The 16,680-nt window shown below is 38.1% G+C and overlaps 1 protein-coding gene across 1 annotated transcript in view; it reads right to left on the bottom strand.

The window, feature by feature from the left end:
* Positions 1 to 2,139: 2,139 nt before the first annotated feature.
* The window catches only part of LOC130570684 (collagen alpha-1(XXIII) chain), a 70,613-nt gene continuing 56,072 nt past the window's right edge, over positions 2,140 to 16,680 (bottom strand). Inside the window, exons 11-30 of the mRNA XM_057361067.1 lie at positions 15,611 to 15,727; positions 13,047 to 13,073; positions 12,892 to 12,918; positions 12,698 to 12,751; positions 12,550 to 12,600; positions 12,407 to 12,442; positions 12,250 to 12,318; positions 11,529 to 11,564; positions 11,340 to 11,384; positions 11,146 to 11,235; positions 11,019 to 11,072; positions 7,286 to 7,342; positions 7,139 to 7,165; positions 6,154 to 6,222; positions 5,965 to 6,027; positions 5,832 to 5,858; positions 5,118 to 5,171; positions 4,924 to 5,010; positions 4,143 to 4,181; positions 2,140 to 3,611 (exon numbers count right to left, since the gene is read on the bottom strand). Of these exons, the coding sequence (XP_057217050.1) occupies positions 3,561 to 3,611; positions 4,143 to 4,181; positions 4,924 to 5,010; positions 5,118 to 5,171; positions 5,832 to 5,858; positions 5,965 to 6,027; positions 6,154 to 6,222; positions 7,139 to 7,165; positions 7,286 to 7,342; positions 11,019 to 11,072; positions 11,146 to 11,235; positions 11,340 to 11,384; positions 11,529 to 11,564; positions 12,250 to 12,318; positions 12,407 to 12,442; positions 12,550 to 12,600; positions 12,698 to 12,751; positions 12,892 to 12,918; positions 13,047 to 13,073; positions 15,611 to 15,727 (1,080 nt within the window). The 3' untranslated portion in view covers positions 2,140 to 3,560. The remainder of the gene's footprint in view (positions 3,612 to 4,142; positions 4,182 to 4,923; positions 5,011 to 5,117; positions 5,172 to 5,831; positions 5,859 to 5,964; positions 6,028 to 6,153; positions 6,223 to 7,138; positions 7,166 to 7,285; positions 7,343 to 11,018; positions 11,073 to 11,145; positions 11,236 to 11,339; positions 11,385 to 11,528; positions 11,565 to 12,249; positions 12,319 to 12,406; positions 12,443 to 12,549; positions 12,601 to 12,697; positions 12,752 to 12,891; positions 12,919 to 13,046; positions 13,074 to 15,610; positions 15,728 to 16,680) is intronic.

The raw sequence follows: 16,680 nt of genomic DNA, 5'->3' as shown, positions 1-16,680 counted from the left end.
CCAAATCAATAGGTAATAGGCTATTTTCTACCCGGGTTTTGAGGCCGGCTTGACAAACGATCGATCTGAATGGGCGTTCCGCCACGAAGACTTGGAAGTAAACGCCCACTGCTATGATTGGATAGCAGTTTGCGTAGTAAACTTAGTTGGAGCCTTCTGTGAATTTGGTTAGAAACGTAAAGTTAGGTTACACATTAGCCCTATTCGCACAGGATTAGTATTATCTGGGGACCTCGTGTGATTTATAAATGACCTCCCCACATATGTATTTCATGTGGCGCATTTGCATGGGATAAATGAAGCCTGTGATTTTATTAAAATTTACTGACTTATTTCCCAGATGTGATGGCAAGGCTTTGCGTATAGTTTGTATGGTGTTTAATGATATATAACATGTCACATGTACATGTCAGCATTTGAGACCGTGATCGTGAACCGGACAGAAGATCACCGCGATCGCGAATCTCAAAAGTTACGAGAGTTTCCATGATAAATAAACAAATGGGAGACTCCCGGTAAATTATGGATATGACCCAGCACCCAAAATAATACCAAAACACTTCAAAACAGCCTCCATTATTTGTAAACGGTGGATAAAACATTGAAAAATTATATATGAGCATGCCAAATCACAGAGATTCGCACGGGACTAATATTATCACAGGACCTCAGTGTTCGTCAAAATATGGTAGGTAATTTGTGGGGGAATTTTTACTTTACAAATTACAGACATGGTCGATTCGCACGGGATTAAAATCACAGACAACCTCTGCAATTATTACAAATGACTAGAGGTTATTTCAGTAACAAGGGCGTTTTCAGTTCTGACACTTACAGGATGTTCGCTTGAATATGATTCCCTCTTAAATAACAAAAGCTAGGGTTAAAATTGAGGTCTTAATTCATCCCCCTTTAATGGCCTCTCTTAGTTTTTTACTGGTAGTTAATTGGCTTATACAGCATGTGGCATGTTATCTGGTGGATAGTCTCGTGTAGCCAGACCTTCATACTGAAAGTCTGGAACTTATCACCACTTTCTTTGGCCAAGGCCCACCCAAGAGGCCATATGACTGACAGGTAAAGCAACCAAATCATGTTTTGTTTTGTGCCACGTCATGTTTAGAGGCGTGGATATGTCCCCACAGTAACAGACCGATGTACAGTACATTCACAAACGTGTCAAAAGTTAACAGAAACAACAATGATTATAAGTTTATGCCAATAACCTCGTATACTTTTAAGAATTAAGCGTTTCGTCGATCGTAATGAATTCTTATAGCAACCGTTGTAAAGACAACAGCTTACTTCTCAGATCAAAAGGCTTTGTTGTTTCCAGGCGGACCGTTAAAGAGCGAGACACACGTCTCCCGGGAATCCTGTGAAATTCAACCAATCAGATGACGACTTCAAACGTGCTGAAGTGTTTCCAGAAAAGTGTGCCTTATACAAGACTGAGACTATCTGGTGGATAGCAACCAGTGAAATACCTTTCAGCAGCTCATTTTGTATTGAAGGAGTCCATATACATTGATTATGGCCCAAAACACACAATATTTTGTAATTGCTTTGTTGTGGAGTCCTTTAGGTTCCTGGGCTCCACATCTCACCAGACCTGAAGGGGGAGACCCACATAGGGCCCAACAAAGGTTGTTCTGTGTACTTTAATCACAGTCAGGTTTGCCTCGGCTACTCAGTTGATCACAAGTGAACAAGATCAGATAGTCCAGACTGCTGAAAAGATCATTGGTGTTCTCTTGTTCTCACCCTTGTAAAGTGCAGGAAAAATCATTACAGACTTGACACACCCTGGACACAACATCTTTGAATTGTTGCTCTCTGGCCGGTGCTTCAGAAGGAGTACTAGAGCATCTGGGCATATAGCTTTTTATAAATATGAATATTCACAGATTTTCAATCTGTTTTACATATATTACTTCTGTACAATTATCTATTTCCACGTATTATATTTTCTATATTTTCTACTCCATTTTATTAGTATGCGTCTGCTAATGCATTTGGATGTTTGCGGGCTTCAAGTACCAAACAAAATTCCCTGTGTGTGCAGGCACACCAGGCAATAAAGCGCTTTCTTATTTAGACTTATTTAGATATATTTATTACTTATCTTGTAAAACCACAGAGTTGCATTTACACCATTTAAACCAGAGGATGTCGCCAGCGTGCGGTTTACAGCCTGCACTGCGCATGCGCACGCTAAATCCTAAATTTGTCTATTTCTCGTAATTTTGCACATTTATATCTCATAATTATGACTTTTAACCTCATAATGTTTTTTAATTTTGTATCTCATAATTTAGATTTTTTATCTCATAATTTTAACCTCAATTTTTAATCTCATAATTTCAATTTTTTTTGTCTCATAACAATTACTTTTTCCCTCATAATTTCGATTTTTTAGAGCATATTTTTTTTATTATGTGTCAGAAATGGGCTTCAAACCAGTAAGTCAGTACATTAAAAGTATATAATATAAATCTAATATAAAGTATATTTTGGTAGGCACAGATTATTACTTACAGTATATACGTATGTCTCTACAACAACTTTCTAGAGAAGCCATCATAAATTACCTAACGTTTCTATTACAGAAAGACATGTTGCTATAATACTAAAGTACAAATATAGAAAACGAAAAGAAGCAGGTTGATTGAATTATCATTTTTCCACATGAATGAAAGATCTATTCTAATTGGCATTTGCTTGTCATACTAGGCCCAGAAACATACTTTACAAGTATGCTTGACCAACAACACACCCTAAGAGTTATTGCAGTGGTTATTATAGACCTCAATACTAAAGAGAGGGCAGTGAAGATATTTTGAATCTAAAATGAGATGTGTTGTTGTGAAGGTGGATAGAGCACCTTAAAGTAAAGCTGAGAATGCAAAAAATACTTTCGTATTTCAGTGGGAACACAACACATGAAAATGAGCTTCTTTTTGAGTTCACATACGTTCTGTAGAATATGTTTCAGGCCTATGGGTCTATAATACCTTTATCTTAAACGTTCATCTTTTACTAAATTAAAACAAAAAGTGTGGGGTAAAAACAATGATTCGACATAAAACACAATGCATACAAAATGCTTTGTTATCCAAACAACAACTTCTGACTAGGTTTTTAAAGAAAGTGAAAAAATATAATGTATTGTAAAAATTACATATTTCATTTACACAGACCTCATATAACACTCAATTGGGATGCAAACAACTCCTTACAAAAACCATGAATAAAATTAGTTTATACAATGTGGGGGTTCTTATGAACACCAAGACAAGACTTTAAAAATACCCAAAAAACTTGTGTACATAATATCACTTATTATACAATTTGCACTACTCCACTGGTGTATTTTTTATTGATAAACGGAACAAAAGACAATATGCTGTTTCCTTTTGAGCTAGTCCCTTGCGTTTCCTGAGTACAGATTTGTCCATATGTACGCCAGTTCAGATCCAGTGCAATATCCAGGCAAGCCCTTTCCTTTGGACTATCCTTTGGCAAACTATACTCCCTCCACGTACCCCACTCAATGTCTTTTAAGGCTGAGATGGGTGCTCGGCTCTGCCGCCCTGTCCTGAGGCCTCTTCCTTTCAAAGCAAACATTTAATGAAGAGTGGATGGGTACCCAGGAAAGGAAGACAGCCAGTGAAGTCAGCATTTGCAGACACATCGGTCAGTCTGTTAGAAGGTTCAGGGTTATTTTGGTCATTCCCATTCTCTCCTTAAGGACAGCAGCAGCATTCTCTGTGCATCCGCAAGCATAGAGTTCATGTCTCTTCTCAATATCAAGTCCTGCACACACGACGCTCTCTGGATTGCTTTTGAACTTACTTGTTATTGAGACATCGAAGAGCCACTCTTTTGTTAATGCAGCGATACATACATATTATTTTTGCATAGGCTCCCATATGCCAACCCAGTATATTAAATAAGAATTGACTAAAAATTGGTAGACGAAAAGCAAATGTTATAAAAATATATATCAATATGTACAAACTCCATGCTCCAGGTTAGTCATTACTGCAAGAGAGCAACAGGGGAAGACTGTTAGAGACACAAAAAGCAGTCACAGAGCAAATGCAGTATCCTTGCTTTCAAATACATAGAGATTATAATACCTTATGCCAGCATCCGGGTATCGGCAGTCCATCTCGCCCCTGTGAAGAGAGAGATACATAAATGTAAAGATTTGTTTAAAAGCTCTTACTGATGGGGAAAGAAGGCAGGAATTGCACATCAGATCTGCCACCAATGATGTGAGACTGAAGGAAACACAGCAACCCACAGATGAATACTTTTGGAAGTAAGTATGACTGTTAACCACAACTCAAATCATGCTCAAAACCCAGACGGCTATGGTTCTTGAACAGGATAGTTAACTAGTTGGTTTAGTTGATTAACAACCAGCTCTCTAAACAATTGTCATTTTTTAAGGCTGATACTATTTCATATTTGTCACTTTATTGATGGGTTGCACTCTGCATTCTGGCAAATATATAATAAATGTGTAATTCACAGATCTATGCCAAGCCGTCTGAGTCAGAACTTATACAGTAGTTGTGTACAGGGGAACCCAACGCACCAGGATGGAAACATCAAACAACATAACCACACACACATATTTTAGATAAAGATACTGTACCAAAGGGCAGGGGGCATCTGGGGCCCTTGCCTCCCCACCAAGTTTTCTACACCCATTGGTGCCCTGTTAGTGAAACCCATTCATGTCAAATTTATTGCAGCGAATTATTTCAATACACACGCACATTCTGCCACAAATGCATACAGCATCATTAAGCAACAACCCACAGGTTGTGGCACTTCTTGCTAAAGCTGTTGAAGGACATTTATTTTTCCAAAAATTAGATGACATATGGAAAATATGATTACATGACATACCACAGGACAAGGCTGATCAAGGCCTGGAGGTCCCTGTTCTCCCTTCTGTCCTTTCAGACCTTTCTTTCCCATTAAGCCTCTCTCACCCTGCAGAGAGAGAGAGAGAGAGAGAGAGAGAGAGAGAGAGAGAGAGAAACGGAGGCTTAGAGGGGGTACTGCATGATAAAAGAGGATATTATTTTTATTTCTATTACCTTTTCTCCCCTATCTCCTCTGTCCCCCTTTTCTCCTTGAAGCCCATGAAAACCCTGACAAAGGAAAGACATGTTCACTATGAACTGCCTTTAAATACTTAAAAGTACTTCTAGCTAGAGTTCACCCAAAAATGAACAAATTAACTCATCTCGTTGATCAGTTTGAGCATTCTCAGTGATATTCCCACTACGACATAGTTCAGTGGAACACAGACGAGTTCTTAGGCCTAGTTTCTACTTCATACGTTCACATGAGCATGCACACAGCAAAAATCACACCACCATGTTAAGTGCACGAGACTCATTTTGCATTCACATGCCATTTTTTTGTAACTCTGCACACGGCAATGCATCTGAAAATGTATAGAGCTTGGGAGGATGGCTGCTAGTGTGTTCAATGCAGTGTTTTTGTTTGTCTTGTTTGATTAGGAAATATAACTAGGGTCGGTCTTGCTGTGTTAAAAACTGCAATAGCATTACGCAGAGTCGTTCAGGAAAAGCCCAGGGTTCTTTCACTTTCGATTTCTCCATATATCAAACCAAAACAAGTAACGGTTCATATCAAAACAATAATAGCAGCGGAGTATTATCCTTCCAAGATGGCCGCGCCACTATTAAGAAGTGATTTTACAATAGTAAAAGTATAATTATGTTACTTATAGTTTTTTTTTGCTTGTTTACTTTGTGTTGATCAAGAGTGTAATGATGACTTACGTCTAATCCCGGTTCTCCTTGTTTTCCCTACAAATATTAAAACCATTAGATAGTAAAAACAGCTTTGTTGGTTGAATTACAGTAACAGGTTATGTTTAGAATGAGAAAAGATTAAAGTGTATGAAACACTGACCTTTTCACCTTTTGCACCGGGCAGGCCTACCAATCCATTAGAACCTGGTAAACCTTGAAGACCCTGAACACAACGAACAGGTGTCAAACACAGCATTGTTGTGAAACATGACCAGGACACAAGGACCGTGTCTCAATGTGGTTGCTTTGTAATGGTTCTGCAGCAGTGTCCAGACTGTATGAAACTTACCCGTGGCCCAAGTGGACCTCTCTCTCCAATATCCCCCCTTTCTCCTTTAACTGCATCACCAGGCTCTCCCTGTGTTACATCACACATTTGTATTTTATCTCACATGACCCTGAAATCAGGGACGGATTATGACTTTGATGTGCAGTGGGCACGGGCGTTTCAAAGGCCCCCTGGCATCACATATTTTACGAGAACAGTGTTGCACCTATGCCCAAATACACAGGACTTAGGAGCGGTTCGCACAGAACACATCTTTGCATCTAAAAACGCTTGACACAGCGCTCAGGAATGGTTTGAAAAATCGCAAACCGCGGGGGTCTCATGGCACTCTTTTGATAACAGAAACTGCCATATGCCAACTTTGTAAACAAAAGCTTACGAGACTTGTCCCAACAATAGGCTTATTCCTTGCATAATTAACATTTCTGCATTAAGACGACGAGATTTAACAGTCCATGCATTACAAATTAAGCAATATCAATCGCCAACGCATTTAACGTTATCTTGATAAAAAAGTTGGTTTGAACTCAGCTGAGAGGTATCTTTCGTGATTTCCTCTGAGAAAACTCTTCCACAATGTAATCCAAATGTCTCACAAGACTGCAGCAATTAAAGACAGAGAACTGAGATATCTTTGACACATTTCTGTGGTTAAACTTTAAACTAATTTTGTTATTTTGCTTTCTACGGTCTTCTACACGTGACTTCTGCACACTTGTATTACACAGTGTTTTTTACTCACCTCTAGATGTCCTTCTCAACAGCGCAGCAATGCATTAAGATTATTTATTTGATTTATTCGCTACGGTTAATAATTCAATACTTTAATACTTCAGAAAATAAAATAAATAAAAAATGTACACATAAAAATTTGGCAGGGCCCCCTGCTGGTCTAGTGCCCTGGGCACGTGCTTTAATCCGTCCCTGCCTGAAATGCATTATTCAGTTTTAAAGAAGTTGTATTTTACTTGTTTCATAGACTCACCTTAGGTCCAGGCGATCCATGATATCCCTTCAGAAAAATAAATTGGGGAAAACTGTTTAGCGTGCTTAACTTTCTTTAATAAAAAGACCAGTTAAGAGGAGGGTATTAAACTTTAAAACCCTCAAGATATTCAACTTTGTTTCTTACCGCAGGCCCAGGTGGTCCAGGAGGCCCTGGTGGGCCAGGCAAAGAGATAATCTGGGCCTACAAAAATGATATAGAGACAAGACCTCATGTTAAACATATTTAGGATTAGAGCTGGGCGATCTTCCCAAAAAAGCATATCACGATCTTCATAACAAAGAATCTCGATCCACGATCTGAATTGAAAATATTAACTTTTTTGCACATAGCACTGGTGCTACAGAGGTTTAAAGTTTTGTGGCACAGGCCAAACAATTGTGCAGGTGGCACAAGTATAATACGTCTCTTTAAAAAACACAAATGCAGGTCAGCACATAAATAGACTGGTTAACGAAAAAGGACATTAATGTTATATACAAATGGATCAACTAGAGTTTTCCCATTTTTTTATTGTTCTGTGTTGTCCATTTTTTACTATAGAATAGTAATATATTTGTCCACATAAAAATACTGTAGTATACTATAGTATTCACCGATATTGCCGATAGTAAACTGCAGTAAAATTCCTAGCTAATATAGTGTTTTTGAACCTTACTATAGTAAATATTAAAGTATACTACAGTTTATCAATTTACAACAAAAATACCACAATTTGCTATATCACATATACAACACTACAGTATTTTTTTCATTTGAGCATTTAGGTTAACCTGTGTTTTATTTTGAGGGGTGGTCGTGAAGACGCTTTAAAGTTTAGTGTGTGTAACGATAGTTTTTCTCAAACAGTGAAAACAGTTAAATGCACCTGAAATAAACTCTCAGGGCAACTCTGGACACGATGTTCATGTGTTTATGTGTTACAGTGAGCAGAGCCGTCGTAAGGGCTGTGCCAAAAAAATATATTTTTGTGTATTTTTTTATTTCTCACCCAGCAAAATAAAATTTCTGATGTGTCTTCCTCTATCTATAATTTCATAACACATGAACAAATTTATAACATTGTTTTATTAATTTCGATATGGCCTTATAGTGCTGCATGCTCGCTCCATGGCGTGCTCGTTCTATGTACGTAGCTGCTCAGTTTTCGGCTGCAGCACGAGAGCGTGATCGATTTTCTCGACACGAGTCAGGGGGCGAAAAAAGGAAAAGAAAGAAGAGTTTCAGAAAATAACTAAGAGGATCATTCAATAAGTTTGTGAAAGCTAACGTTAGCCACCATGAAGATGCCACGATCAACACTTCTACTGTTGCTACCGTCGAGCCGCAAGAAGACATCGTTCAGGGTGAGTAATAAGTGTTCATTGAAAACATTTATAAAAAGGTTTGACATTTTTCGTTCAACTGAACCACGCATTTTTTTCTTCAAACTTTGTAACGCGGCAGTTCCTAATAAGTTTTTGTCTGAATATAGCCTAAATATTGAATTGTTAAGTGAGTTTTAAGGAATTGAATCGCACTTCAACATGTCAAAATAAAGTGACAGCTGAATTGAGCCAGGAGGTATTGATTTACTGTTACTGTGTTAATCCATCTGATTTGTCCATTTCAGTGTACAGTTCATTTGAATGATTGAATGATAATTTGAATGATTTCCATTTTTAATAATGCTGTTAAACTTACTGAACTAAGATACGCGAAGGCATTACTGATCAAATAAGAGCCCATCTCTCCCCCATCTGGATACATCATATGGATGTGCACAGTAAAGGTTTACCCTCTTTAATCTAATGCTGTTAAATTGATGCAAATGATTTGCTGAAATATCCACAGCATTGACAACAAAGTGCGCAGATTATCTGTCCATCAAATGCGTGTGAAAGTTGCGATCGTTGGAATAACGATAAACTCACTGCAAGTTTTTTTTTTTAGAAAATCATCATAAAACTTCCGCAAAAACATTCTGTCCTCCAGAAGGCCTCGCACAGCAATAGTGTTGGCTCGACACCAAAATTTTGGCTTCGGTACTGTACCAGAATCATACCGGTACCACATCGGTACCATTGGGTGATCAATAACCAGCCCCAAAATAAATTATTTGAAAAAATATTAAGAAGACTGCATGAAACTGCTGTAACTACTTTAATGCATATTTTATATATTATTTTTATATTTTATATAGCAACATTTTACTTTTACACTTTTACACTGTATTACTGAAAAATGCTTTGGTTATATAGACTTATCATCATAATCCCACAAATATGAACTATTAAATTTTGAACAACAATTAAATGTTCGGTCTATTTAACAGTAGTATTCAAGATGAAAACTGAATGATCAATAAAAATAAAACACTGCACAGTCTTCACTGAATAAAATAAATATGCAATGACTATAAATAATGCTACAAAAGTTTCATGTTCTCTTTAATATGTGACACAGATGTATTAGGTTACTGTCACTTTAAGGCAAATTCTTTTTTGATGCGGATATACATTTAAAACACAACGGACTGTGCTTATGTGAATCATTTGTGTTTTTGACATAACAGCGTGTGTATCTGACAGTATAAGAACATATACAAGACGCGAAAGAGAACTTCATGATGATTAGTATAAGTGAGATGTCTGGAACAGAGATAACGTTATATATGCCGTTGAATGGGGATGTACAGACGCATCGCAGCATGAAGAATAAACGTTAAACTGTAAAACAATCTAAAGATCTCTCTGCAAAAATAGAAAGAGCCGAATTTGTAATAAATCACTCACAGTGTCTCAATTTAAATGGTCGCAAAAGTGCTTGTAGAGCATTCATCTTGTTCTTCTATGTTGCCGGTTCTGCGTCAGTTCTGTGGCATACTGCCGCATAGCGGTGAACTTTGGAACAGCAGTGTTTCAAGTACCGAAACAAGCAAAATTCTGGTATTGAACCGATTGAAATCTAACATGTACCGGTACAGTTCCAGAACCGGTTTACCACGCAACCCTACACAGCAAGTTCGCACAGGGCCTCGCACCCCCCTTGCGATGGCCCTGACAGTGAGACATACGTGTAGCACGTTAAACTGCGCAACTCATTCACTCATACACGCAGAACCGGCAGATGACAGATTTAAATAGCAGGATTGCGCGTCCGCATCATGGGAATCATAGGGCTCTAGATTATAGGCTATACGAACTCAATGCAGCCAGAAAACGAGTTTCAATCACAAAATAGACTAAAACTAAGTAAATTAGATGTGCGCCATTGATTAACGTCACACACAAACAAGCACAAGGAAGGACAAACACACTTCACACAAACAAGCCGCTCTGTCTAATGCACTTGCAAAACTGTATTGCACGCGTGCTACACTGGTATTTTGTCTTCGCACAGACCAATTTATATGTCACACTGCACAGCGTTGCTGAAAAACACTTCAGTATTAGTTGGTGCCAGAGTCCTTTTTTGGCACCAACTCCTCGTCAGCCATGCAGCTAACTTACTGATTTGTTTTCAAATACGTCACACATGGAAACATCCGAGGCAGACACGTGATATATGTTGGACAATCAGCACAGCCATCTAGCAGAAAATCAATAAGCTGTTCAACTTCACGCGGCGCTTCGCAGACCTCGCAGCACGGCGAGAGTGAATTGAAAACAGAGCTGTAAGTGTTTCAATGTCATACGCCAATGGGTCTGTGCAGCGCTGAATGATGTTGATCACGATTCTGTTGAAAAGTGGATTGAGGAACCCTTCAAGATCGAGCGCGATTTAAGATCGTCATATCGCCCACCCCTATAATTAGGATTACTGCATTGGAATATGACTGAAATTTTGAACTTGAAAATTTGAACTTTGATAAACTCACCAGATTGTCCTCAAGTCTGGAATCTCCTTGATTTCCTTTTTGCCCAACTGGCCCCTACAATGACAAATCAACATATATAATAATCCTGCAACCCCACATTTATATTATATATTCCATTAATACTCACTGAAGGTCCTGTCAGCCCAATATTCCCCTTATCCCCTTTTACTCCTGCTGCTCCAGGTTCTCCTGTATGACCTCTCTCTCCCTTCTGGCCCTGGGTGAGAAACATCATACTATATACAGTACATGTAGTACATTTCTGGATGTCTCTGTTATGTAAGTTTAATGACAACTTAACTCTGCTTTGTATAAACCAACCTGCTTTCCTTCAGGTCCTGGCGCTCCATGTAAACCCATCTCTCCCTGTTGCAAAGATATTTTGGAAACGTGTCTGAGATATATTTGAATGTTATACTGTAGTATACCAGCGATGGTATTTGCTACATGGCAAAGTTGAACATTTCTGCTTTTCCTTCAAACTTTCGATCATTAAACTGTATTACTCACTTTTGGGCCTTGCTCTCCAGGAGATCCTGGAGGCCCCTATTGGATACAAAGAACAGATCATTACTAAATATTTAAGAAGTGCTGGAGATAATAGAGAGTTCTTATAGTGACACGGCACAGAATTTGACTAAATATGTGACCCCGGACCGCAAAACCAGTCATAAGTAGCACAATAACATTTGTAGTAAGCCAGAAATACATTGTATGCATCAAAACGATTGTTTTTTTATTTATGCCAAAAATAATTTGAATATTAAGTAAAGATCGTGTTCCATGGCGATATTGTGTAAATTTCCTACCGTAAATATATCAAAATTGTATTTTTGTGAGTGGATGCAGCAAAATCTAAAAAAAATCCCTCTTTGGGAATTACCCACTCAAGTTTGGTATCTATGTAAAGTTTAGAATTTCAACTGTCAGGTTCATCTACTCTCCGCAACGTCATTACAGCGGTAAGCAAATAGAGAACATTAAAACAAACCTGTTTTCCTGCAACAGCGCCTCTGATGGACAACTTTAAAGGCGATTTTATCAATATTTCGATTTTTTGCACCCTCAGATCCAAAGTTTTGAATAGTTGTATCTCAGCCAAATATTGTCCTATCCTAACAAAGCTTATTTATTCAGATTTTAGATTATGTAAAAATCTCAATTTCAAAAAAATTGCCTGGTAGGTCTGGTTTTGTTGTCCAGGGGCACATATTCTCAAACAAACGTTTACCTGCAAAGCTTGAAGTCTTATATCTAGATCACCAATGAAGCCAGTAGCCCCTTTCTCTCCAGGCAAGCCCTGAGAAAATGCAAATACTAACATGAAGCCTGTTCTATTTGAACATCTCACAGCTGCAAGTCGATGAGAGGCTGTGATAAACCCTCACCTGTGGTCCAGGATCCCCAACATCTCCCTTTTCACCCTATGGAAAATATTATGACCTTATTATTTAATTACATCATTTTAGTATTTGTATTTATAGCAATAGACAAAGAATATTTTTTAAAGTTGTCAGTGGTTCAGACTCACCTTACCAGGAGATCCATCCATTCCTCCCTTCCCCTCAGGACCTGGCATGCCCTGATCCCCCATTTGTAAAAAAAATCAATGTTGTGTGGATGAGAAAAAAATGCATAAGATGTAGAAGTTAAATATCTTAACATAGTAATATTCAAACCTTTGGCCCTGGAGGACCCTGTGGCCCAGGCATGCCATCAGCTCCATTCAAACCCTAAATGAAACATTTAAAAAATGTGTGATTTGCTTTGACTTCCACACCAAATGAAACAATAATGATAATTGTTCTTGTAATAAGATATGTGATAATGTTAATGTCTTAATAATGATTATGATAATAATCAGCTTTACTACCTGCACACCAGGTGGCCCCCTTGGTCCCTGTAGCAAAAAAAAACATCACTTGAAGCCATTCTCATAAAAATCTTATTTATTATATTTTCTTCCAAGATGCAGATTTATGTAAAAAACATAAAAACACAATATAAAAAATATTTATTAAATTCTACCTCATTCCCATCTTTTCCAGGAGGACCCTATTATTAAAAAAAAAACAGTATTTAAAGAAACAGGCACACATAATCTATCGACTGTCCACTAGATGTCAGACCTCTACAGGTCTATGATGTACAACACAGTATGACTATTTGCGTTTAACTCAAACAAAGGTTATTTTCAACACAAAGTGAAAGTGATGTCAATGTGTGCAAACACAGACGGCAGCTCTGAATTCATTTGACCGCAGAGGTCTAATTTGAAGCAGGGTATGTCTAAACAGAACGGGTTATTTAGTTAATGATCTCAACCTTGGAACACACCAAAACAACATTCAAGTAAACAACCATGCAATGATCATTTCAAATCTATTTCGGACTGTTCTGGCAGACATCATGCACGCTTCCAGGCTAACTGGATTTGCCATTATCGGACACAAATAGAAACACGCACACACACGGCTAAAATTCAATGAATTTGTAAGACACCTCATAAGATTTTTGCATTTATCGTTGTTACCAAACCCCAAATGTCAAGCATCTAAACGCATCTAACAGGTTTTCTCACACCAAGTGTGACTGATGGTATTAAACCATTTTTCCCGCAGGCTCCGACTACTGTCTAGAAATGTGCCTCTGTGCCATTTATGTTTGTCTTGTTCCGCAGCACTTCTGAGAAGGACAAAGGCATGGCATCAGGCCTTTGGGAGCTAATGAGGTGGTTTCACTTAGGAAAATATAAACACAATTTGAGATACAACAACAGGAAATGGCCTTTGAGCTTACTGACCCCAGAACATCTGCTCTCAATATGAGGCACAGAGCTTGGTGAGAACCTCTGTCTGTTTTGCCCTTCATCACTGCACCGTTCTTTGTTTGGTTTGGATAATGGGATGAATGTAAACGGTCAAAGTGCATAACATATGTTGGGATAAAATGGCTAAAAGCTTTGATTATTTATGCATTTCTAGTAAGTATCATACTCGGGAGTTGTGGGTTCAATCAAGTACCACCTCGGACTGTTTTATAATTCTCATGCATTACTCAGAACATCATGTTAGGACTGTGGTTTATGAAATCTTGATGGAAGGTCAACGTAATATAACCATTGGCAGTGGCTGTTATTTCCAAGACAAGCATCTCTTACTAAAGCTCATAAGTACGGTTAGGGATTTAAACAAACGCTTAAACCCTAAATTAAACTTATTAAGGACATGAACAAAAATCTTATTGTGTGGTTTATGGATAAGAAACATGGTAGTTTGCATTCTTAAAAAGGTTCTTCACAACAATGCCACACAAGATCCATTTTTGGTCCCAAAGAACCATTCACTCAAAAGTTCCTATAAGGACGATGTCCTTCTTACTTTTTTTAAAGGGATAGTTCACCCAAAAATGAAACTTCTGTCATCATTTATTCACCCTCTTGTCATTTTAAACCTTTAAGACTTTCTTCCTTCCGCAGAAGACAAAAGACGATATTTTAAAGAATGTTTTTAACAAGAAGTCAAGTCAATGAAGTCATTAGAAGTCAATGGGTACCGCTGCTGTCCGGTTACCAACATTCTTCAAAATACCTTCTTTTGTGTTCTGCGGAAGAAAGAAAGTCACCCTTACAAAAATTAACCATGGTTTAAAATAAAAAAAACATGGTTTTGCTACAATTGATGTTTTGCCAATAGTAATCAATGCACCAAAAAAAAAACATGGTTACTACACTTTTACCACAAAAAAAACATGGTTAATTGTCGTAACAGGTTTAACAAGTGGGTGATTAAATGTTGACAGAATTTTCATTTTTGGGTGAACTATCCCTTTAAGTCTAAAGAACCTTTTTTCCACTATAAAAACTTCTAATGTGGTGACAGAATATTTACAGTTACTGACAGAGAAAAAATGTAGATTTAGTTTTCATAATGTTGTCTAGTTTTCTGAAGCTTAAACAGACAGTTCACCCAAAAATGAAAATTATGATATCATTTACTCACCCTCAAACCTTTATGACTTTCATTGTTCTTCTGCACACAAGAAAATATATTTGGTAGAATTTTGTAACCAAACAGTTATGGGGCACCATTGACTACCATAGTTGTCAGGGGTGCCCCAGAATTGCATGGTTTGCCACATTCTTCAAAATATCTTCTTTTGTGTTCATCAGAACAAATAAATGTATACAGGTTTGGAACAACTTGAGGGAGAGTAAATGATGACAGACTTTTCATTTTTGGGTGAACTCTCACTGTAACGTTTGCAGTTGAGGTATTCATTTACCTGTCTAACAGTTAAGCAATATGTGCACTAAATGACATGATGGACAAAGTCATTGGGATTGGGGTGAGTCTGACAAGTGCAAAACCAGAAATTCATACTATATGCATTTCTCAAACCCCGAGCCCAGGGTTGAGTTCTGTATAGATTGTGTCACAGTGAGAAGCAGCACCTGGTCCTCTGAGCAGGGGTCCTCAACACAATGTGACTCATATGTGACTCATAGCAGCTGTACAACGAGTGAGCTCAGTACAGACACAGCAGATGGAAAGGCAAAAGAGGTCATGTGAGATAGAAAGCAAGTGTCTTACCGGCTCTCCTGGGTGGCCCTGGGGCCCATCTCTGCCTGTGTTTCCTGGAGGACCTCTGGGGCCAGGTGTTCCTGGAGGTCCGGGGGGACCTGGTGGTCCAGCCTGACCTTGATCACCCTAAGAGAGAGACAAAAAAAGAGACCATGGATGAGCGGAAACTTCTCCTCAGGTTTCATTGTTTCTTGTCATCTCTTATTTGGTTTTTACTTAATTGTCACCTACATCTTGGTGAGAAAATTAACAGGAAAATTTATACAGTGAACTTTAGTGGCATCTAGTGGTAAGGTCACGAATTGCAACCAATGGCTCACCCCTCCCTTTCGAAGCACTATGGTGGCTGACACAGGACTAAGATGTCGTCATTTTTTTGCTTCTTTGCTGAAGGAGATGACGTATTTACGAAACTCGCTCTATAGAGCAGTTAGTCCGTTTAGTGCTACTGTAGAAACAACATGGCGAATTCCATGTAAGGCTGTGAATGTGGATAAAAATAGCTAATTCTAAGGTAATAAAAACATCACGCTACATTATGTTAAGTCTTTATACGCCTCTGAAGACATAGTTATGTATACTATATTGCATTTGTGTCAATAGATCTTCCAAAAAATTACACACTGGACCTTTAAATAGGGACGTTTCTTGAGTGTATACTATTCATGTTACATTATCATTTCAACTTCAACCGCATCTATAAATAGTGAAGTTGAAAGGTTTGAGTTACAAAGAATCTAGTGGTGTAAAACGTTTCAAAGGCCAAAGTCCCAGGGAGCAGAAAGTAATAGTAAGGCTGTGGTTACTCACAAAATAGTCTCTATTATCATATTAAGATAATGCAAAACACTTTACTGCCATAAAGAAAAAAGACATTTTGTCTCACTTATTTGCACTGCTCAAAGTGGTGTGTTTTTCATCTTTAATGCCAGTAAACACAGCAATTATCCCTCTTTTTGAAATTCGAAACAGACATGTAGCATAACATTGCACACGGAGCTAATTGAAAAGTTTAGAGGCTGAGGACACACACGAGGGAAGGATAAAGAGATGGAGAGAATGTGAAAAACAGAAAGCGA

The sequence above is a fragment of the Triplophysa rosa genome, linkage group LG19 (genome assembly GCF_024868665.1).
Source record: "Triplophysa rosa linkage group LG19, Trosa_1v2, whole genome shotgun sequence".
Taxonomy (NCBI): domain Eukaryota; kingdom Metazoa; phylum Chordata; class Actinopteri; order Cypriniformes; family Nemacheilidae; genus Triplophysa; species Triplophysa rosa.
The sequence above is the reverse complement of the archived record's forward strand: the minus strand, read 5'-3'. Positions and strand labels throughout refer to the sequence as shown.